Here is a 23,854-nt window from a genome sequence, read left to right as displayed (position 1 = left end):
GAATTACGTGACCAATACAATGGTGGACGTACAACACCCATATCCCACGCAACTATACGGCGTACACTGACACGCATGCAGGTCCACAGCAGGTTACACACTCTTCACGACTTGTTAGCACAGATCAGTGGTAGAGCGTTCACCTCCGGTGCTTGAGGTCCCTGGTTCGATCCCAGATCGCTCCGTGTGGACTTTGTGGTGGACAAACACCGTGCTCGTGGGTTTTCTAGGGGTTCTTCCGTTTCCTCCCACTTTCTTCATTCCACCATTTCACTCATCTCTCATCATCACAGTCTCCTTTAGCCTAACCGACATAACCGTGGGACGTAAAACTTAATTTTATTTCATTTCGTTACCACAGACTTCGTCGCGTTCGGGAACAGGAATACGCTAATTGGACCATGGATAATTGGAAACGGGTGTGTTGATCCGATAAATACGGTTTGTGCTACTCTCGGACGGGTGTGTCCAGTGTGGCTCCAACAGCACAAAGCTATGGATCCCTCGTGCATAGTGCGTATTGTACAGGCAGGCTGGGGCGGCTGTATGGTTAGAGGATGCTTCTGTTGGCATAGTTTGGGACTGTTGGTGTGCATGGACCACACCGAGACATCAGTTGTGTACCTGCAGGTATTAGAGAATCACATGCCCTTATAATGCAACACTTCTACCCACACGAAGACGAATTTTCCAGGACCGCAATACATGATGTCACCAAGCCAGGACTGCACTTGCTTGGCTTAAGGAAAATTTCATGGAGCTGCAGCGTATGAATTGGTCCCCTAAGTCACCGGATCTTAAACCTATAGAACATTTATGGGATGTTGCGGAACGAGCTCTTCGCACCATGACTACTGCACCAACATCTTCGGGCTCACTGTGGGATGCTATCAGGAATATATGGTGTGAGATCCCCGTGGAAACATCAGCAACTACCAGAATCCATGCCACGCCGTGTTCAGACCGTCCTCTGAGCAAAAGTGGACTAACAAAGTACTAGATAGGTGGTCATAATTCAAAAATGAAATCTTTAAGTTAAACGTTCCACGGTTATGCCGGTTAGACTAAAGGAGACGGTGATAATGAGAAATGAATGAAATGGTGGAATGAAGAAAGTGGGAGGAAACAGGACCCCTAGAAAACCCACGAGCACGGTGTTTGTCCACCATAAAGTTCACACGGCGCGAGCTGGTATCGAACCAGAGGCTGCAGGCACCGGAGGTGAACGCTCTACCACTGAACTACCGCGGCCCCCTTACTCGTAATTCAGTGAACACCTAGTGTAGTTACTACTGTTTTGAATAACATTTTCCTAAGTACAAGGAATATAATAAATCCATTAATCACTACAACTGGTTTCATTTTCTGATTTGGTCAATTGCAATATCGCCATAATATATGTGATTGGACAGTTTTCCAAATTTCTTGTTATGGTAGTCATAAATCTACTCCATCCTGGCTGAGACTGTAATCCAACAAGCCATATAATTGAGAGGAAACATTGTGAAGATTGGGCCGTAATAAATCTTACTTGAAGTTCACTTAAGTCTTCAGTGACCATTGAAGAATGACCTGTATTTCTTTCTTTCGTTGGATGTAAGTGCCCTCGGATAGTTATGGTGTTAATAAAAGACTCAATTGGAATTCTCTTAACTGTTTCCAACACAGGTACCTGGCGCGACACAATGAATCCTCCCATAGGACAAAAAGGGCCTTTATCAAGACTTCATACATTTACGCCAACATTATCAAAAACATGTTGGAGAAATCCATCTAAATAAATAGCTGGGGAGCCAGCGTTAATGATCGATGTTAGGTAGATTGTTGCTTCACTGTAAGATGTTCACACTCCCATTGATGAAATATGTTTATGAAGTGTTTTGAACTGGATAATCAATGTAGATTTAGAACAAGGCTTGTCTACATGGGTGACAGAAACGATCTAGGTCTTACAGCGAATACGAGAGCGTGATTTATAACAACGCACTTACTTTCAGCTTTCTAGGATTCACTTGAAGTTCTTATTTTGTAACTTGTGATGTAAAAATATCAAGAATTTCTGGAAGATTTTTGCCACCCCTGAATTAATCGTATTCTTAAAATATGCACTTGCTTAATACACTTTCTGTAACTTTTCGTGCACATTGCCTTTTCTTTGTTCACTAGCTTCACGAATAGAATGCACACCATTTTTACAACTACATTGGCTACGTCCATTTCCACATATTACACAAATGAAATCAAAATTATTATTATATTTTTTGTATTATTAATGTTGTTCAGGTACCCAGGAACAATATGAAATGACTACACTCTTGTCAATGTAATATATTATAATGAGTTACGTTTCATTAATCAAAATATGAGGTTTAATAGTTCACGTACATCAGATTCTCCAAGGGATGGTTAAAATAATGACCTGTCTACCGTTGAGACTCCATGTATGTATTCAACTTGGATTATTTTGTTCGGATGGTTGGAGTTTAGTATACCTTTTTATCACCGAGGCTATATGACATGTGGAGTAGTTTTAGATAGAACTCGAACCATCCTAATGAGTTCAAATATCAAAGCTGCCCAAAACTTCGTGCAGCAAAGACGCGCTCCCAAGCTACTATACCAGTGGGAAGGCGTGACTGATTTAGTAATATATCGCCAGTAACGAGTGAGCCTTCTACATAATATTTCGACATATTATATATCCGTTTGTGTAAGAGAAAATATAAATGAATGAATGAATATGTATTTAATCATTTAAAATATTAAATTATAGTATATCTCATTTGTTTAAAAGTTTCTCCCGTTAGTATTTTTCTAGAACAACAAGATTTATTTAAATGCAGTTCCCATTCATACATTTTCAGACCGAAGAGTGTTAAAGCAAAAGTATCATCATTGTGATAATAGAATTGTAAAGTTTAAAATGTAAAACCGTTCCTTTAAATAAATAAATAAATTTAAAAAAGTCCATAGTTGTAAAAATTGATTTAGCACGTTTTTCATTCGTTAGCAACAAAATCGGCTACCTGTTACGCATTGTATGTGTTTGGTTGTCTCAACATTTAAACCAAAAGAGACTGGTAACCAATTTGCTAGTTTCTGATGTAGACGTTTGTTTTGGTGTGAAGCATGTGTTTTTTATGTAAATTACGTCATTATGTTTTCTGATTGGTGAATTTTTTAGAACCAACCATGAGTATGTTGTTTTTTTTTCTTTTTTTTTTATTTCATAATTTCACTCGAGAAGTTTATAGTCCTTATAGTGGATTCGAACCTTCAATATACGGTTTATCACCATGGAAGCCAATTGTCTGAAATTTTAAACACTTCCTCTTACTATATCCGTAAACACTTTCGGAGGGTTTGGCTCAATGGAGCCATTCGTTCTATGTATTGCAGTTTTCATATACGGAAGTTAATTTTTTTTTTTTTTCAGTCTTTTTCTCCTAGGTTTTAAGATTTAGCATTTTTGATTTGTAAGATCAGATACTACATGTTTTTTTTTCTTACCTTAGTTAATACGAGTTTTGTTTAATTATATGAATTACTTTTATTGTAACTACCACTTTTTTTTTTTATTTGTTATATCTTTTTCCTGTTTAACATCATTTTATTAAGTTCGTTGTATGTTAAAATTTTAAGATTTCAGCTGTATGTGCAGCTTACGTATTGCGTGTATAATTACTGTATATTTTCTAATGTTATCATTGCATGAGTTTGATTGCATGTACTGAATACGTATTGCATGTATCGTATACATACCACCTAGACGCACCTTTCTCTGTAAATGTTTGCTGCCTAATAAATAAATGTCTCATTATTTTCGTAGGTGGTTAAATTGCATACAAAGTTGGGAAAGCCAATTCCGTCAACTGAACCTGTTATTGTGTCTGGTACAACAAAAACATCAACCACTACTGCTGGTAAAACTACTACTACAACTACTACTGCTGGGAAAGTCTCGACTGGAAGTGCAAATAATAGAAAAATAATCCCAACTCCCAAAATAAATTTCGTTACAGGTATGTACATGAACTAAGGTTCTGTTGAAATTTGGTTGTAGGTAATAGTCTGTAATACGTCGGAACTAGAAGTAGTTGTTTGGCACTAACGTATAAATAAAAATATGAATTATCAAGTGCTTTCCGCAGTGTAAAACGCAGAATGAGAAAAGAATGCAGATGAATTCTATTGATGAACTATTAGAAGAACGCCTACATCTGCCCTTACTCGAATAGCAAAAATAGCAGTAAGCAATAGGTTATTGGCACTTTCGATTAGCGGATAATTTCGCGAATATTTCATTCCGCTGATCAACTGTTAGTGTATGTTGCTCATGGGAAATCTTTTAAGAATAGTATGGAGGGGCATACCACCATAACTTCTGGTGTTCCAGTTTTCCTGTTAGTTTTTTATTTATTTGTTTATGTATTTATTTATTTATTTATTTATTTATTTGTATTTATTTATTTGTGTATTTATTTATGTATTTATTTATGTATTTCTTTATTTATTTTGGGATGTCGGATGTTGGTAAATCTTTAGTAAACTTTTCACCACCTGCCCAATCCCCAATAAATCCATTCATGCACTTATGCACAATACAGCTTGCTAGACCAGTGTCCCACAAAAATTGCTGAAGTGGCGTGTAAGCAATCACCTTCTTACAACATGTAGACAAGGTGAAATCCATCATTTAAGATCAGTATCAAAAGGCTTTCTTTCACAAATGAATTTGTTAAATGTAAACATGAAAGCTTGAAATTTTGCACAGCTAAGCCGTAGTCTAAAGTAAATTCATATGTAATTACTAGAGACCGGATGTTTAGGCACACAAATCTTGGAAAATAGGCATTTAAAATTTTAAAATAGGCACTAAAATGCAACTGGGAATAGTGAAGATAAATACTCAATACAATTAAATAAATTCAAGTCACAGATAATGTTCAGAGAATATAGAAACATAGCTGTTACTGTATATGTAAAAACTAAGTTTGGCATGTATTCCATGTATATTTGGTAAATACATTCTATACAGCACTATCACTACACGTAAGTCCAAATTTTATACACTTAACAGTGGACTGCAATGTGTACCGGTAAAGTGCTGTAAAACTTTGGGCTGCTGGGTGCAAAGTTTTACGACATCTTATCACTACAAACCACACACATTTCTCGGAAGAGGAGAATTCTTTCTTGAAATACTAAATTATATTTTTTTCCCAATGTCTTATTTTGAAGAAAATTCATAGAATAGGCAACGTTAGGCACTAAAGCAATTATTTAGGCAGGAAAGGGCGAAATAGGCTAAATAAAATTGTCTTAAATTGAAACTATAATCACCCATATAAACTTTAAAACATTATTTTTGATTATATCTTTAATATTAAAGAATAGGCATTTTGCCTAACATCCGGTCTCTAGTAATTACCTTCATATAGCCTCAATAATTCTTGAATTATAATAAGGTGGAATGTAAGTCTGGTATGTACCTCGCACTTATCATGTGCGAATCGCATGGAACGCTATAGTGGTTTAAGGTATATATCTTTCACAGGAAAATAGTTCCTAGAAAAAAAATAGTTTTAGAAACACACTCGAGTTCTTAGGTTAGAGACTATCGATCGACATCGGTATGGATCTTTTCTTAAGTCTTTGAAATGAAAGTAAGTTCCAACTAAGTGCCATGAATAGGTAGCACATGGTGTTAGTCATTTTTAGTTTTCAGCCAAGGAATTTAGTGCTATTTGTGTTAACAGGAACTCTTTTCAAAAACTTGATCTGATGTAATATTTCTCACAACTATAAATATCAGACTTCAGCAGTTTGCCTGTAATTATTCAAACAGGAGTTTTATATCGCTTGTGTTCTAGTTGAGGACTTCTAGGAAAATCAGACTGACCTTGCGTAATGTTGCGTATTCGAAACATGTTAGAATCTGATGCTTTCAATGATGTAGAATTTCAAAATGGCTGTTCGGAAACCTTCTTAGCCATTGACGTCCAAGTTTAAAATCGGAAGAACTTACCTCTTCTCAGCTCCATATAGGTGTTACTGCGTTCACGTACGATTTCCTGTAAGCGAGCTTGTTCGAATGTGAATAGACTTTCGAAATATTTGACTATAATTGCACGCCAGTTGGAAGTATTTTTATTTTGTGACGTCGATTCTAAAACTTTTTTCTATTAAGTCTTGTATATAAACACGTTGTTGATCCATCAGTCAGTTTAGATTAAAATAGACTGTAATTTCTTTTCTGAAGAACGGTTGTATCTGAAAAGTACAGTTGTATGGAATAGAACAGCATTCTTATTAGTCTACACACATTTTTAATGCAATGTTGGTAGGTGGCACGCACAATGAAGTATGAGCATAGGTATGTTCTGTACAGAAATTTATTAGCTATAGTCAAGTGCACAAGCGAGAACACCAGATTATTTAAAATAGACACCCGTAAACGGTTTGATAAATCCTCAATTGCTAAACGAATCACTTCCAAAGGAAGCTATGCTACTACTCACACAAGAGTACTTTTCAAGTTCGCAGTACCGTGGTATCATCTGAAGTAAATCTTGGCCTTCAATTTGGACCACAGATCATAGTCTAATGGGTTGAGATGAACAAATCTTAATCTCATACTTCTGCTAAATTATTATGTAATGAAAGAAGCAATGAGAGATTTCAATGGTCATTTTCTTGGATCAAACTAGTTAGAAGTAAATGAATACCCTGAACTTGGTAATAAATTAAATATTAATTTGCTTCTCAGTGAAGTTAATTTGATATTGAATTTAGTTGCTCAGTGAAGTGGTTTTACTCTATTGAAAGTAATAATAATAATAATAATAATAATAATAGAAGCGAAATAGTCGCTGCATTGAACTGAAGCTCTCGGCGTGCAAAGCTGTGGAACACAGTTTCTATTGCCAAGTCAGGACTGTCCGTGGTCGAGCTCAGTCATCATTGTCTATTCTTTAGAGAATGGGACACTTGTCCACCAGATTTCATTTAGATTCCGCCAGTTGTTAACGTAAGATAAATCTCCCTCCTTTCCCAATACATATACACACTCACCTACCTTTCTCGAATGAAACTATGAGCTCCCGTATTCTTATGCCGGGAGATAATATCCGTAACTAAGAAGAAGTCGCACATCCAATATAACACGAAGCTTCAAAGAGCTAATAAGCTGATTTATTTCGAGGATATTTGGTCAGCATATCGCGAGTCCTATCTCAGGGCTCATAGCGAGTCCTTTTTTAACTAAATTACTTTTTTTTCAAGTTGGTTACTAAAAGTTACTTTTTTTATAAAGAAAAATTTGTCACTAAAAGTTACTTTTTTGGGAGGTAAAGTGACTTTTTCGTGCGATTTATGTTTTACATTGGCAGTTTTCTAAAAAAAAAAAAAAAAAAAAAAAAAAAAAAAAAAAAAAAAAAAAAAAAAAAAAAAAGGAAAAAGGCAGAAACTTGTTACTCATTACTCTTCTGAAAGCTTCAGTAGTTGCTGCCACATGTGAAATAGTCAGCTTTATTCTCACTTCAGCTTTTATTCTTTCTAAAGAACAGTGGATAGTTGGTGGATGCTTAAGCTCTCAAGGTGGGCTTAAGAACCCATCTGTGTCTATTCTTTCTTCTATCATAAGTCATTGTTTTATTTTGTGATAGTTAACTCTCCGCTCAACGCTGTGTGTGTTTCATCATATTCGTCTTGTGTTATGTTTCTTTTATGTTTTCCTTAAGAGTAGGTGATGAATTTGAATTCATGACTTCGAGAACTCTCAATGCTAAGTAAAATGTAATGTCCGGGATGAAGAAATTCGGAAATAGGCTAGAACTGGTTCCACTTACTCAGAAGCGTCTTATTTGTTAAGTCTGCTTACCGTAACTACAAAGCATAGTTAGTAAACCTAAGAAAGGAGGAAGCTCAAAAAGAAGTAGTAAAAAAGAAAAGATGAAACAAAACAACAAACAGAGGTGATGGAGAAATTGACAAAGGAAAAAAAGGGGCATGGTGAGATTTTGGTCACTTTATAAGAGACCAGACCACTGTGAGCCCTGCTATCGTTGTCGTTACGATTTTCTTCAGTGGAGTTGGCTACATCTTCTTTCATTCAAAAGATTTGCCAACGTTTTTAAGACGCTGGCTGCACGTCATGCTGCAATACTTCGTGATGTCTGTCAGTTATCACCTCTCTAAGCGTTGGTCAGACCTCCCACTTCATGACTTCGGTGAGCTCAGAAGGGAAGTTCGGGAGAAAGTACTCGCCTGCAGAGAAACTAAGCATTCGATTTGAAAGGCGAATTCATGCTGATCACAGAAAGCTCGTAATAAAATTCCTATACGGTCGGTTGAGAGCTTTTTCGAGAGTTTCAACATTAAATGCATGATTGCGCCCAATGTGTTGGATTCCGACTAATGGAAGATTGTAACAGGAGATTTGTCATAGCATGAAACTTCATCCGGACGTTATGATTTACCAACGAAACTATCAAATAAAGTACGTGTGTATGCTAAGGAATCAGTTTCGATCAACGCCGCGATACATTGGATTCTTTCAGTTTGCGTCCGCAAGGCATGTTACTGAATAGAGCGTAGAGCTCCTTCGTGGCTAAGCGGTTAGCGTACGCACCTTTGGCGTGGGAGACCCGGGTTCGATTCCCGGGATCATGTGGTTCGGATTCCACGTTAATCAGTAGGCCCTGTCTCATATAGCCTCGCTGCTGGAAGGGACATTAAACACAAAATAAACTCAAGTGAATAAAGCATATACGAGAGTTGATCCAGTGATAAGGTTCCCATCATTTTTACAAATAGACAATATTGTTTATTCTCATAGCAATGTACATCGTTAGATAGAAGACACTTTGCTCTATTTTTCGACATAATCGGCATCTTTTTCTACGCATTTTTGTGGACTTCTCCAATTTCTGTATCCTAATGTAGAACTCCACTGCCAACCCGTTTCATTCCGTCTTTAACTTCGTCGTCGCTCCGAAAGGGTCTGTCACTCAAGTGTTCCTTTAACTTCGAGAACAAGTGATAATCGCTAGATGCGAGGTCCGGACTGTACGGTGGGTGCGGCATGACAGTCCACGCAGTTTGTCAAAAGGTTCTGGGTTTGACGGGAGACGTGAGGTCGGGCATTGTCGTGCAGCATCGTTACACCGGCTGTGTCATCCTCGCCGGCGGTTCTGATAGCTCGCTGAGTTTTCTTAGTGTTGCACAATAACTGTCTTAATTGATTGTTGTCCCAGATTCCATGAAATCGATCAGCAGTATCCTCTTACGATCCCAAAACACACTGGCCATGACTTTGCCAGCAAGAGGAGTTTGTTTGAACCACTTTGCGACTGGTGATCCTGAGTGGTGCATTGTTTGGACTTTTGTTTCGTTTCGGGAGTGAAATGAAACACCCACGTTCCGCCTTCCGTAACAATGGAGTCTAACAATCCTTCCTTATCTTCTTGACAATTTGAAGAAACTGGCAAGCACAGGCAAGGCGTTTCTCCTTGTATTCTTCTGTCAACATGTGCGGTACCCATCCCAATACTTATGATACCCCAATTTTTCAGTCAAAGCTCTTTCCACTGTACCTTAAGATCTCTTAGGAATCAGAGCAACAAGTTTACGGACGGTGATCCTTCTGTTCTGATTGCCTCCCTCACCGCCCCCCTCTCCCTTCAAGCCTAGGGACCCACTGAACACGTTTATAACTCAGTATTGAATAGGTACTTATATCCTGTTATTCATTTCTTATGTGTGAGAAATTATCATTGTGAAATTGAATCCTAGATTACTAGCAGTTTTGGTGACATTCTTTTTCTGTTTTTTTGAATCCACAAGCCCAGTGGCCCCCGCTAAACCGTTTATTACTGAATACTTATATTCGATTATTTATTTCCTATGTGAAAGAAATAAACATTGTGAAATTTTAGGTTACTATTTCAGCTTTGATCTAATATTTTTTTTTCTTTTCTGTTTGGTTGTTTGGTGATATAAGTGCAAATCATTTTCAGACAGAATGGATTGACGGTATTGATGATTGGCGTCATCTTTCTCAGAAAATAACTGTTCATGAGGTCAGAGTTAGTTGGGTAAAAAATGGAACAATTGGTAAGGGTTTCGTTCATCAAATTTCAAAAGAAAATGGCTCTCAGAACACATCTTTAAGAGGAAATGAAGGTAAAAATTGTGAAGACTAGTTTGGAGAAGGACATTTTCAACGAACAGTGAAGGTGGTCGCAGTTTGAGATCCGGTTTTGAACACGCTGCTACAAAAACCGGAAAGCAGAGTTAAATGTCTGAATCCCGCAATGCAGAACGAACTCATTGACATTCTGTTTAGCAATTTGAAAAACATTTTTCATGTTCGAAATTTTTTTTTTCTTTCTTAAATAATCGTGAATTCAACATTGGACATAACAAAAACTAATCAGGTTAGTGTCATTCTTCGCTACGCTGTTGTGAACTATGAAGGAGCGACATTAGAAATTAAAGAAAGTTTTGTAGGATTTTATGCATTGGATAAGCATGGTGCCGAGAACTATGAACATCTCATTCGTGAAATTTTACTCAGCAGCCAAATCAACATACAACGGTGCAGAGGACAAGGACATGATGGAGCATCAGTAATGAACGGAGTTTATAATGGTTTAGAAGCAAGACTTAGTAATACTACTCCAAACTTTCCGTATGTCCATTGCTGTGCTTATGATCTGAATCGAGTTATTGCCGATGCTGCAAAGGTCTCCACATAAGTTTCCAATTTTTTTGATGTTCTTCAAAGTATTTTCCTTTTTTAGTTCTAGTGCTCCTAGATGGTCACTTTTAGCTCTTGGTAATGAAATGGCTTCAAAATTAAAGAAGAAAACTGTAAAAAAATGTATAGCTAGATAACCTACTACTGTTAGCTGCATGAAAGAGAGAATTGCTGATGCTCAAAAGTCCCTTACCGCGATTTGACTGAGAAGAAACTAGATGGAGTTGAGAGCAGCTGAGACATTAAAAGAGAAGATAGACACGTTTGAATTCGTGTTGATGCTAGTTATTTGGGAAAAGATCCTAATATCCATGTATGTAACTTCCAAAAGTTTGCACTTTTCTGATATTGATCTGTAAGTAGCAGAGACAAATCTGAAGAAATCACTTCAGCAAATGAAAGATCTTTGGGAAAAGTATGACGAGCTTGTAAAATCCACAAAAGACCTGTGGTCGAAATAGAGTATTTCAGAAACATTTGAAGAGAAACGCAAAACGTTTGCAACGAAATATCTTGATGAATTGGATAGTAGACTAGATGTATCGGAAGATATATTTTGTGTAATTGTATTTCATCCTATTCTGGATTGTATTGTGCCACAACTAAGCACCCGTTTCCACGGAATGACTGAAGTACTCAATAGCTTTTCTTTTCTCACCTCAGCAACATTATCGTCTGCATCTGAAGAAGACTTCAGAAATCTGGATATGACTTTGCTACAAAATACAGTAGTGATATAAGCTCAGGTTTTCCACGGCAGACACTGGTATTCAGAGATTATAATAGAGCAGAAATAGATCATCTTCGAACAAATCGGGAAATAGCTTTGTTCTTAGTAGAAAATCGATATTCTACGTCTTTTCCTGATGTGCTTATTCCATGTGTAAATTTTCTAGCAATACCAAATTAAAGCTCATAAAGAACTACTTGAGAAGTAATATCTCACAACAAAAGATAAGAAATGTTCTTATACAGGGTGTTTCAAAACAACACCGACAACGTTTGGGAGGTGCAGGTGAATCCTGACACCAAAGTAGGACAAAAAGTATAGACCAGCTTGGGTACACAAATGCTTCCTTTCGGAGTTATAGGCTGCCGAAATAATGAAAAATTGAACTTTAAAAGTCCATAGCTTCAAAACTATGGTACCTACCAAAGTTGGGTCAAGACTTCCCTTAGGAAGTAATATGTGCGCTATCCAAAAATCCATGTTTCAAAATCCTGCGGTACTTCTGCAACAGTTTTCATAGAGTGTGTTAGGCTACGGACACATAATTTGAAGTACTCACCAATTACCTCTATAAAAATTGTTGCGGAAGTACTGAAGGACTCAGAAACATGGATATTTGGATAAGACACATACTAGTTCCTAGGTGAAGTCTTGACCAGACTATGGTATGTACCATAGTGTTGGAGCTATGGACCTTTAAATTTCAATTTTTCATGATTTCGGCAGCCTATAACTCCGAAAGGAAGCATTTGTGCACCCAAGTTGGTCTATACTTTTTGTCTTACCTTGGTGTCAGGATCACCTTCCAAACGTTGTCGGTGTTGTTTTGAAACACCCTGTATTAAACGTAGAACGAAAACAAACTTCATGTGTATAACTATGGTACACTGTGAATAACATCATTTATTATACTTTTTTGTTTTCTCTTAAAAATTTATATAAATAATACTTTTTTTTTTATTTTGACGAATATTGAAAAGACATTTCACTTACTTCATGCAATGGATATGGTACTCTACTTTTTAAATGCTCTGTAAAATTATCTAAATTGTGAAATGCTGTAGTATGTAAATATACCCTTTCCATCTTATGTTATTCCATTATTTAAGATAAATTTGGAGGGAAGTATTTCTCTCTCTGTGTGTATGTAATATTGAGTTTGCTGTTTTTACTACTATATTGAAAAATACGTTCGCTTGTGGAGGGCCCCCAAATATCTTCTTGCACCGGGGCCCCGAGGAGTTTTGTTACGACACTGCCATCAGCTTCTAGCATCGAAATCTACTTGATAAGATCTCTTGAAAATGTAAAGGACTTACGTTTCTGATTATTACGTCCTACGTTATACTATGACGAAAAGCTAAAAATTTCATTAAGACGCCATGTTTGGCCGCCATTTTCTCAAAACCCCCACCTTTTAAAAATCTGAATTTCTTATAACTATTGGAAAAGTACGTAAGTACACCCTGTTTCAAAAAGAATATACGTATTTCGAATGCATATATTTATTAAACTTTAAGACATACGAATATGAAATTTTACACACACATTTACGAACCTCTCATGTTCAAATTACAGATGTTCAATATGTCCTCCATCAGCGACACAAACAATATCACATCGATACTCAAATTCCTCCCATACTCGGGCAAGCATGTCCTGCGTCACTGATGTTATGGCAGTGCGGATCCGGTTCTTCAACTCTTCCAGGTTCTGTGGGAGTGGTGGTACATAAACGGTGTCTTTTACAAAACCCCACAGGAAGAAATCACAGGGTCTCAAATCCGATGACCATGGAAGACAGCTGAGACATCCTAAGTCACCAGCTCCTTGACGACCAATCCAACGGTTCGGTAGAGTTTCATTCAGATATTCACGCACTTGGCGACTCTAGTGAGGGGGTGCCCCATCTTGTTGAAAAATGAAGTTGTCTTCGTGCATATTATGAACTCCATATACAAACTGAAAGAATAAATCTCACAAACCTCGTGAAAGAAAACCTAAATTTGTCTTCACCAACAAATCGCTTCATAAAGAAGAAAAAATCAGCTTTCCAAAAGAGTGGCAGCGAAAATTTCGGATTTTGACACAAAAGGTGTAATTAGATTAAGTTCAGATGACACATTGGCCCCAGTGCACGAGGAGATCTATAAGCTTCTCACCAATGGTTTCGAGAGCTATCTACAGTTTTCCCAGTGGTTCAGCTCCAGGCATTGATGGCTTATCTCCACAACATCTAAAGGATCTGTTATCCAAATCGGCAGGGGAAGCAGCTGAAATATTATTGGATAACCTAACGAGGTTAATTAATCTTTTGTGTGGAAGAGTGCCTCAAGATATACAAAAATATTTCTTTGGAGCCACACTTTGTGCACTCCGTAAGAAAGAAAGCGAAATTCGTCCCATAGCTGTAGGTTGCACCTTAAGATTGGTTTCTAAGCTCGCATGCTCCAGTGTTTATCAGCAATGCTCTTCCTATTTTCAGCTCAACCAATTAGGGTTCGCAACGAAGAGATGGTGTAATGCAATTATTCATTCAACTCGAACTTTTATCAAGAACCATGAAAATTCACAGCACGTCATTCTCAAAATAGACTATAAAAATGCCTTTAATACGGTGGAACGTGATATCATGTTAAGTGAAATAAAGCAACAGCTCCCTGCCACCTACCCCTTTTTCTGGCAAAGCTGTGCTTGTCCATCAATGCTGTTTTTTGGAGAGAAAACAATACTGTCCCAGGTCGGTTGCCAGCAAGGAGATCCCCCTGGCCCAATGCTTTTCAGCTTATCAATCCATCCTATAGTTCGCAAATTATCATCTGAACTAAACTTATTTTATCTGAATGATGGTACTTTGGGTGGTTCCCCACAATCTGTCTTTCAGGATGTGAATATTTTATTAAGTCTAAACGCATTGGTTTAGAAGTTAATCCTTCTAAATGTGAACTGTTTTTCACATCTGGACAAGTAGACCCCACTATTGTATTACAATTTCAACAGCTTCTTCCTGGTCTTCGAACAGTTAATGCGAACCAGTTATTTCTTCTAGGTGCTCCACTGCATGAAACAGGTTACGAAATAGCTTTTAATGAGCACCTAAATCAGTTTAAAACTGTTATTGAACGGTTAAAAATTTTACCATCTCACTTGGCATATTTCCTTCTAAAAATTGCATAGTTACAATACTTTTTTCGAACTACTACAATATGGTATATGCCATCTCTACTTTTCCAAATGGATGCCTGCCTGAAAAGAGCATTACAATCTATCGTAAATATATCTATGAATCAAATACAATAGACACAAGCTAGTCTTCCAATTCGTTTCGGAGGTTTGAACATCCGCAGTCTCCGACCTCAGTCTTCCAGCTTTTGTTTCCTCGTGTTATGGGGTGAGACCACTCATCCCCAACATTCTTAACATTCCCGTTGATGTGGTAATTCATCCTTTGATAGAGGCAATTGACGTATGGACGTCCTTATTTGGACAAGATATACCATTCACATTGGAAGTACAGAAAAGCTGGGACGAAATAATTTTAAGATCAATTATTGAACAAGAGTTATTTTTGGATAATGTATTTGATATAGCTCGCTTTAAGGCCTTACTAGAAAAAGAATCTGGCGCATGGTTGCAATCAATTCCATCAAGGAATATTGGAACTTTCATGGATAACAATTCTTTTCGTCTTTGTGTTGCTCTACACCTTGGCATGAACATGTGTAAAAAAAAAAAAAAAAAATTTACATGCATTTGTCGGGAGCAAGTCAGTGAAAAGTGTTTGCATCCATTGAGCTGTCCCAAAATCGCAAGCAGTGTGTCCCGTCACGCTGAATTAAATGATATCTTAAAGCGTACTTTGGCCAGCATAGACGTACCTTCAATTTTAGAACCATCAGGCTTATCACGGGATGATGGGAAAAGGCCAGATGGCATCACGTTAATCCCCTGGGAAAATGGGCAATGTCTAGTATGGGATGTCACTTGTATGATTCTTTTGCAGGTTCTCATATCGTATCAACATCTAAGGAAGCTGGAAGTGCGGTAGAAACAGCGTGCAGACGAAAACATTTAAAATATAAATGCTTAAAAGAGGACCATTTTTTCATTCCCTTTGCTGTTGAAACAATGGGTGTTTTCAGCAAAGAGGCAAAGAATCTAGTGAAACAAATAGGTTCACAGCTGATTGTGAAAACAGGAGATCCGCGGAGCAAACAATTTTTAATACAAAGACAGTTTAGCAATTCAGCGGGGAAACGCAGCTTGTATTTTTAAATCATTCCCCTCTGCTCCTATTATGGAAGAAGTTTTTTTTTTTTTTTTTTTTTTTTTATCTTAAATAGTTAATCCGTTCCACGCTAGCCACATCTACCATCAAGTACTGTTATATGAAGGTTCAATTATATCACATTGCACAGCACAGTGTTGCCTGGAATTTCGTATTTTATGTAATGCATTGGTTCTTTGTACATCATTTTGTATATTTCGGTTAACTCTTTATCTATGACAGGTTGAGGATATTTCTTTTAATGTTTTGCATGTCTAATTTATTTTATGTTTATTGGTTTGTCATTTAATTGACATTTTTATATTATGTATGTTCGTTTATAACTTAATGCAACTTTGTGTACTGGAAATTGTAACTGGACAGATTGTCTGTTTCCTGATAATAATGTGTAACAATATCATATAATTACATTATTAATTCCTACATAGATAATGATTTAAATGTGATAATATGGTTTTCTAAAATAGCGTAAAAATGTAGTCAAAGGAAAAAAAAATATTGATTAGTTTTTAATTGTATACCTAGGTATGTGTTAAACTACTTGCAATAATAATAATACAATTAATTCTTGAAAGTTCATTTATATATTGATATTTCTTATATTTTAGGCTCGCAAGAAGAAAAGGGTGAAGGTAAGGATGAAAACAAAGCTGAAAGTGATACTCCGAAATTGGAGGAAAAGGAAATTCAACCAGTTGGGCAGGATTATATTGAAGAAATCAAAAACGATGATGGTAGGTGCTGCTTCAGTAATTAATGTACTTAGATTACGCTAGTATAATATACTGCTTAATATAGTCAAATATGAACATACAGCCTAGTCACCATTGTCCTCCATTTTTTTTTAACGAAATGGTGGCATTAACGTGATTGATTACAGAGTAAGATCTGAGGACATTATTGAAGTATTGATAATTGTTATCTAACGTAAATATCTTACTAATGTATTTATATGATACTGTTACATATTACAAACTTAAAATAAGAAAAAAACTCATTACATCAACTTGAAACAATTACTGAATTACTTGAAACAATATAAAACTAATTGAAACAATATCAATAGTCAAGGAAATCAACGAAATTTATCCGAGTGGAATACCTAGTATGTACATAAGTACAATACCGAATGCAATGAAGCACCTAAAGATAATCTAATACAGAAGATTACATTCCTTGAACAGTGCACAATTTACATTTTACAGAATATCAAAATATAATTATCCACTAATACACGTTATTGTGATAAGCCTCGCAACAGCATCCTCAAACCTTCGCCGAGATTACAGACAAAAGATCTCCTCCAGTTCCTTACCAGAGGGTAGCGTTCCCAAAACTGATGCAACGTTCCCTCTTTGTACTGCCATACTGATGCGTTGCAGTAGAAAAGAGGTTGCTCTAGCGTCTCCTGACGATAAATAAATGCGCTGACCAACTTCTTTTATAAAGTTAAGGCCTTCACGACCCCATGAACCACCCGATTCGACAGCTATAGCGACAAAATTATATTTGTCGAGTAAATTGCTATACTTCCTGCGCTTTTCTGTTTCCCGGCGAACAGCCACGTTGCCAGCTTGTGCTGAGGAAGAATGCAGATTTGAAGGGGCGAAGATGTCGTAACAAGTAAAATCCCATAGAAGTGCTTTTCCTTTCTTCCACGGTATTAGGGTCATACCATCTGGCCTCTTGCCGTCTGCACGACTGCATCCCAACGGTTCACATATAGAAGGAACGCCTGCTGAAATTAGTGCCCTCATGATTATGTCGTTGACGCTGGAGTGGCGTGAATGTCTGTCCGCACTATTGGCACAGGAGAGTCCATGAAGGCCCTTCTTGTCTACGACACTTCTACAAGCAGGCCATTGTGTTGCTCGCAAACATCTGCTCCCAAATGCAGTGCACTGGCAATTCTAAAACTGTCATTGGGAAGATGTAATCCTAAAGAAGGTGACGGAATAGCATGGAGCCAAGCGCGTGCTTCTGGAGATGATGTAGCTAGGAGTCTGGCCTTATCTTCTGGGTTATCAGATGACTGAAGTAGAGCTGAAAAGTGGTGATTTATAAGAGGATCGTCCCAAGAGGATTGTAGTCCTCTCTTATCAAGGTCAGGGGGATCTGATCCCACTATAGATCACTTAGCAATGCTATCGTTGACATCCGAATCCGATACTAGGCTAAGATCTTGTTGAAGAATAATCTCGATTAATGGCTTAGCGTTATAGAATGAAGACAGAAAGGATGAAATAGCCAGATCCATGGCGCGACGAATGCCGAGACCTCCGTATTTAACAGGAAGGGACGCCTGCAACCAAGAGTTATTGTTGAGTGAACAATTCAGGATAGATTCTAGACCGGTTTTCAAGGTGTTGTCATAGCATTCCAGTAGATCAGCATCCTGCCAAGAAGGAGCACAGCGAAGAAGGTATAGCAGCCTTGGCATGGACAATGAGGCACGTAGTAGGTAAAAGGCAGTGAGAGCTGAAATCAAGGAAAGACGTGTAAAGAAGAATTCTAATTTAGAAATTTTTGTCTTTTAATATTGTTCGTCTTGCCTCATTAGATAATGCTGCTCCTAATAAGCTGGCGTTATCTGTCGAAATTCTTTGAATCCCAGGCGCGGCTTCGTCAAACAGCTTGAAGAGGTTATTAGACTGGTCATTGGAAACTCCGAGAAAGCTGACCTTACATTTGGAGAAATTCATTTGCAATCCGATCTCCTTAGCCCGTCTACGGATCATTTCTAATGTCTCTAGTACTGTATCCTTGTCTCCAGCTATAGTCCCGTCATCCAAATATCATATGTTCAGTTCTGTATTTATACTATTAACGATGGATTGTAAAGTTAGTGCGAACAAACCAGGGTCAAGAGGGTCGCCTTGTTGTACGCCACGCTGAGAGAGGATTATTTCATCTCCTAAGTATAAGTTGCTCGGTTGCGAGTAGCACTGATGTACGTATCGATAAATTGATGGAAAACTGTTTTTTACCTGTATGAGCATAGTCCCGATTCAACTCGTTAAATGCGTTTCTGAAGTCTATTTTCAGAAAAACTTTCTCCTGCTGGTGTGGAAAAGAGTAGTACATACGAGCAGCGTGGACTGCTGCTTCTGCTCCATGTGAGACGCAAACTCCCAGTTGGTGTGGGGATAGAAAATGTGTTAGAGGTTCTCTAATTCTATGGCAAATGATTTTGGCTGATAATCATCTCCACACACTGCCTATTGCGATAGGACGAATGCCGCCACTTTTCTTCCTCAAAGCTATTAGTGATGCTCCAAAGAAAATAGGTCTAATTTCCGTGGGCACACCACCGGAAATAATCAGGTGGAGAAAATCGCAGATGGCGTTAATCAGGTGGTCTTTAGTTCTGCAGTCTTGGGAGAGTAGGAGGTCCTTTAACATTGAAGGACGGAGACTGTCCATACCCTCCTGATGACCCGGAAGGAAATGATTAAGTGCCTTCGTAAACTCGTCAGCTGATACTCTAGGCACTACAAAACTGGGCTCAATGAGATCGGGAGGTTTAAAAGGGTGGCTGTGAGCCGGATGTTTCTCTTTTAATGCTTCTAATACAGATCCATTCGGAGAAGCTATAGTATCTTCTGAGATGAGAAGCCGTTCTGCGTTGCGGACATCACCATCTACTAATTTGTTCTCGACATTCTTAATGTTAAAAGTGGAATTTACTGGTCGTCGAGCTTTGAAGGACTGCTTTGTATGAAATAACTGGTATTCTAACAGTTCCTTTGCAGTAGCATCTATTTTCTTTATTTTTAACCTGACAATATAGAAAAAACCTCCCAGGCTCATGTATTTGACATCAGCCTCAATAACCGGATGTTGGCTTAGGAACATACCGTTCGTGGCTTGTGCTGGAGTGATTCCCATCGTTCTAAACGTGTTCAGTTGCTATTGTACTTCCTGTTCATTTACTGTATCCCTATCGAATGCCTGGTATTTATTTCTTTCTTTCACATGTATTGCTGTTCCTAGTTTCCCTTGAAATGTAAAACCCATGTAACATTGTTTCGGGTTCTCGTACTTGACCTGCCTTCTCTGACGTCCTCGTCTAACTACGGCGACCACAACCAAAATTTTAGAAGAGCAAAGTCAATAAATAACTCTTTTCCTTCTATTTTTACTTTCAAGCGACCATGGAAGATAATCATGTAAAAGGAAAGTTCGAAATTTCAACGTAAAGTATTTAATGTTGAAAATACATGCATTTTGGACGTCATTCTGTCCGTCCTGAAGTATATATATAACTTTTGTTTGACCTTCCTTCGTCGTGGAGGCGCCGACCTGCTTTTCCCTGGACTGATGTTTCCGTTCTGGTTCGTACGAGCTCGCTCAGGTTTCATCAGTCGCATTACGATGGAATAAATAAATTAATAAATACTTTCCTGCGCTTAACATTCAAACTAAGCCCGCACTTCTCATCGGTGTCACTCTTGCATCTCCGTCACAATATGAGATTCATCTGGGTGTAATCTTTTGCATGACGAGATACTGCGTTAAAATGTGAGACACTGATGCAGATGAAATATTCAGTTCATTAGTTCACTACATGACCATCGCCTATCTTTTTCGATCAATACCGTAGTATGTCCACATGTTGATCCATCAGCCATTCGAACACGGCACACTATCTGCTGACTGGCGTCCATCTCAAATACTGTAGCGTATCTTGCTTGCAACCGTCCGATAAGACCGAGATATGCCACTGCCACTACACGCCTCACGTAATCCTTTGTAGATCTGTCGTGCATTTCAACCTAGTGCCACCTGAAATTATGAGTTCTGCACGGTAAATTTGGTTTAGGACGGTATGTCATACATATCTTGGTTTAAGCAGCGTTCACTGACACCACAGTAATACGGAAGCACAAACACGTCGACACTATAAGTAGCACAAATGCTAGTATGTCGCACGGAAAAAATTACTATCGCCTTGGTGAAAGGGGGTCGTACGAGCTTATTTACGTCTCTCGTTTACACTAATTTTGAACTAGAAATTTTCCCAATCATCCCTTCCACCGGGAAGTATACGCATGCTTTGCCAACTTTCCCCTGAGCTTGGGAAACACTCAAGCGGAAGAGTTGGTGGCAACGTGTTTGGTTGCGTCCGAACTATCCAAATATAAAAATTAATAAATGAAAATATCGACTTAACCTTTCTTATCTAACTGGAAGTTTGGCGCGAGGGATAGTTCACTACATAAATATAATTAAAATCATGTACATTCCGCAACCTGTTCTCGCGTCTCTGTTCAGAACTAAAAACAATCACAAAAAAGAAATATCAGGCAAACAATTGAAACACTGGGACTTAGATATCAATCGTTCATATTTAACAGAAAGCAAAATTAATAACTTTACATGCACTGGTTTTTACACGGAAAGTTTGAATACTAACATATATCTGAGCTGGAATGAACAATAAGTATTAATCATTTATATCACTAAAACAACACTTTTATCAATGACGTCAAATACACAATAACATTCAAAGTAGTACTTTAGCTGACAACTTTTTTTTTTTTTTTTTTTTTTTTTTAATTCGATGGAATTCCCTATCTAACTAAACAACATGTAAAGAAGAAAAAAAATGAAAATATTTACATGATATAATTATACGCATGCATTTTAGTTGGTTGTGACCGATTATGTTGTAAGCTTACGTTTGTTATCAATTCTTTTTCTTTTTCCTTTTTTTTTTTTTTTTTTTTAATTCGAGGTTCACTATTTAATGGCAGACGAGATATCTGGCGGATAAAACACAATTCCAAAGCTAGACTCACTTCTTCATTCCGTCAATAAGTTCCTGAATTAGGCAGACTTGATTTTAATGCTCGCGAGACTTATTTTCCTGATTGCTCCTATTACTTTAATTCACATTTACTTACAGTACATTGTCCTCAGAAATGGCGTGGTAACTTCGTTGTTCCTTTGGACCTGCAGAGCTCTAATGGAACCAATTGCATAAATTTCAAGTCTTCTTGTTTAATAAGGTGATCGTTACTTCAAAAATCATTTACACACGTTAAACTTTTTTGTGCATATTGTTCAAATCACGATGCTTTTAATAAAATGAAATTTCACTGACAAACTGTTTCACTGAATCGGGTCGTGTCCGCACCTGTTGAATCTTCCATCCCGATTACTTAGCGTCCCTCAGGATTACATAAAGCAAGTGAGCAGAGTACATTTAGGACGTAACCTAGTTTCTGATTGGTCAGTCATTGAAAAGTCGTCCAATCACCAATCACTTTAGAAAATCACCGGAAGTACGAAATAGTCTAGTAGCTTCTAGAACTTTCTCGAAGCTGTTCAACCGGAAGTTTCAACATCTTTGAGACAAAGAATCTCTGCTTTGCACACACACACATTCACAAGAAAAGTCAGTTTGTGGCGTCGAAGAGAAGTCATGTGCTGAACGAGCATGCACATAGTTGCCAACTACTATGTTTTATCACCAAAAGTCAATTATAAATTTAATAAACTATACGCATTAAATTTCTTGCTGTCGGTGGTCGATAGCAAATGGCGCCCACAGAGAATTGGCAATATTGTATTTACAAAATTGTCAAAGGACCCTGGAGTATTTATGTGTGGTTCTTTGTTGATGCACCCTGTATATAGTTTGATCCTACTGTTTTATGATAACGGTGAACACAATGTTTCCTTGTGGGGACGAACATAATAACACTATATAGGAGCAACTTGGGGTAAATGTGAAACATTAGCAGTATAATTTGGAGGAACTATTTATTGTTGTCACTGTTGTAGGAGCATTATTGGTGGAGCATTATTTACGAAGCACTAGTAACACCATTTTGCACTATTTTATACGCCTTGCTATTATTTTGAGTGATAGGTCTTTACACCTGTATGTTCGGTCACTTTTTTTTTTTCGGTCACTTTTTATATAATTATGAAATGTTTTCTGTCTTTTAATGTCGTTTCATTAAAATATGTAATGTTCTATCATTTTGTTAATTTTCACTCGGTATTCTGAACTATGGTTTCTCACCGTGTGCTTATGTTTTATGAACATTCACTACCAACACAATCTATTCACTACAACATTACAAAAACGTTATTTAACAAGTACATTTGGGTGAAGATTTAAGATTATATGAAAAAAAAATATTCTTTCGACCTAACGAAATTATACGTGACATTTTTTTTTTTTTTTTTAACTGGAAACGTATCGGAAACGGATTCGGAATTCGAAAATTAAAATGGAATCAATAACGGAATCGAATTTGTGCATTGCTTTACAATATAGAAACTTTTAATACTTAATAGCTATAGGCAAGCTTTGATAAACTCCCTTTCTTTTTTTTTTCACAAAAAGTACGAATACCCTTTTCAAGCATTTCAAAAAAAATCAATACAATCCAAAATGAAAAATATTATCAATGTAATAATCTTTGTCATTACAACTTAACATTATTAAACTTAAAAAAAAATCTTTCACTTATCAATTTGTTGGAACAAAATTCAACAATCCTAAAGCTGTATTTCGCAATAGATCTTATTCTCATATGTTCTATCATGTGGTTTAGTATTTGAGAGAATTTTTAAAACAAAAGTTCGTTCTTAACAATGTTTAACTATTCTGTAACAATATGACGGCATCTATTAAGGCTACATAACTGTTCATGTATTTAAGAAATATCATCTCTAACGCTTTTCTTATTAACACATTTTTATCGCATTCACATTTAATTGCATCGAGGGCACAACGTCAACCTCGGTAAACAACATTTTCATAAAACCATTTCGTCGCTACTACTATCGGAGTATAGCCTTGCTACTGCTATCAGAGCATAGCCTGATTTTATTATAACATCTCTATCCCAGACATACTTTGTCAACGGGGTACGCACATATATATATATCCACAATATTTCTTGAACCCATTTGTAAGCATCGTTATATATTCACCTTACGCCTCAGATAATTTGTTACCTGTTATTATTCTTTTGCAATCATTGACCTCTCATTCATTACAATTACCACTCGTATTTCTCGATGACCAAAACAAACTTAGAATACAAACTTATTT

The 23,854-nt window shown here is 37.2% G+C and overlaps 1 protein-coding gene across 7 annotated transcripts in view; it reads left to right on the top strand.

Moving 5' to 3' along the window:
- Zn72D (Zinc-finger protein 72D) overlaps window positions 1-23,854 on the top strand; it is a 396,471-nt gene that overhangs the window by 214,842 nt on the left and 157,775 nt on the right. For all 7 annotated transcript variants that reach the window (XM_081733834.1, XM_081733837.1, XM_081733835.1 and 4 more), the window contains 2 exons: window positions 3,830-4,022; window positions 16,389-16,514. In XM_081733834.1, coding sequence (XP_081589960.1) covers window positions 3,830-4,022; window positions 16,389-16,514 — 319 coding nt within the window. The remainder of the gene's footprint in view (window positions 1-3,829; window positions 4,023-16,388; window positions 16,515-23,854) is intronic.

Source organism: Thermobia domestica, chromosome 12, assembly GCF_964235325.1.
Source record: "Thermobia domestica chromosome 12, izTheDome1.hap1.1, whole genome shotgun sequence".
NCBI lineage: Eukaryota > Metazoa > Arthropoda > Insecta > Zygentoma > Lepismatidae > Thermobia > Thermobia domestica.
This window is presented reverse-complemented; position numbering and strand designations above follow the sequence as displayed.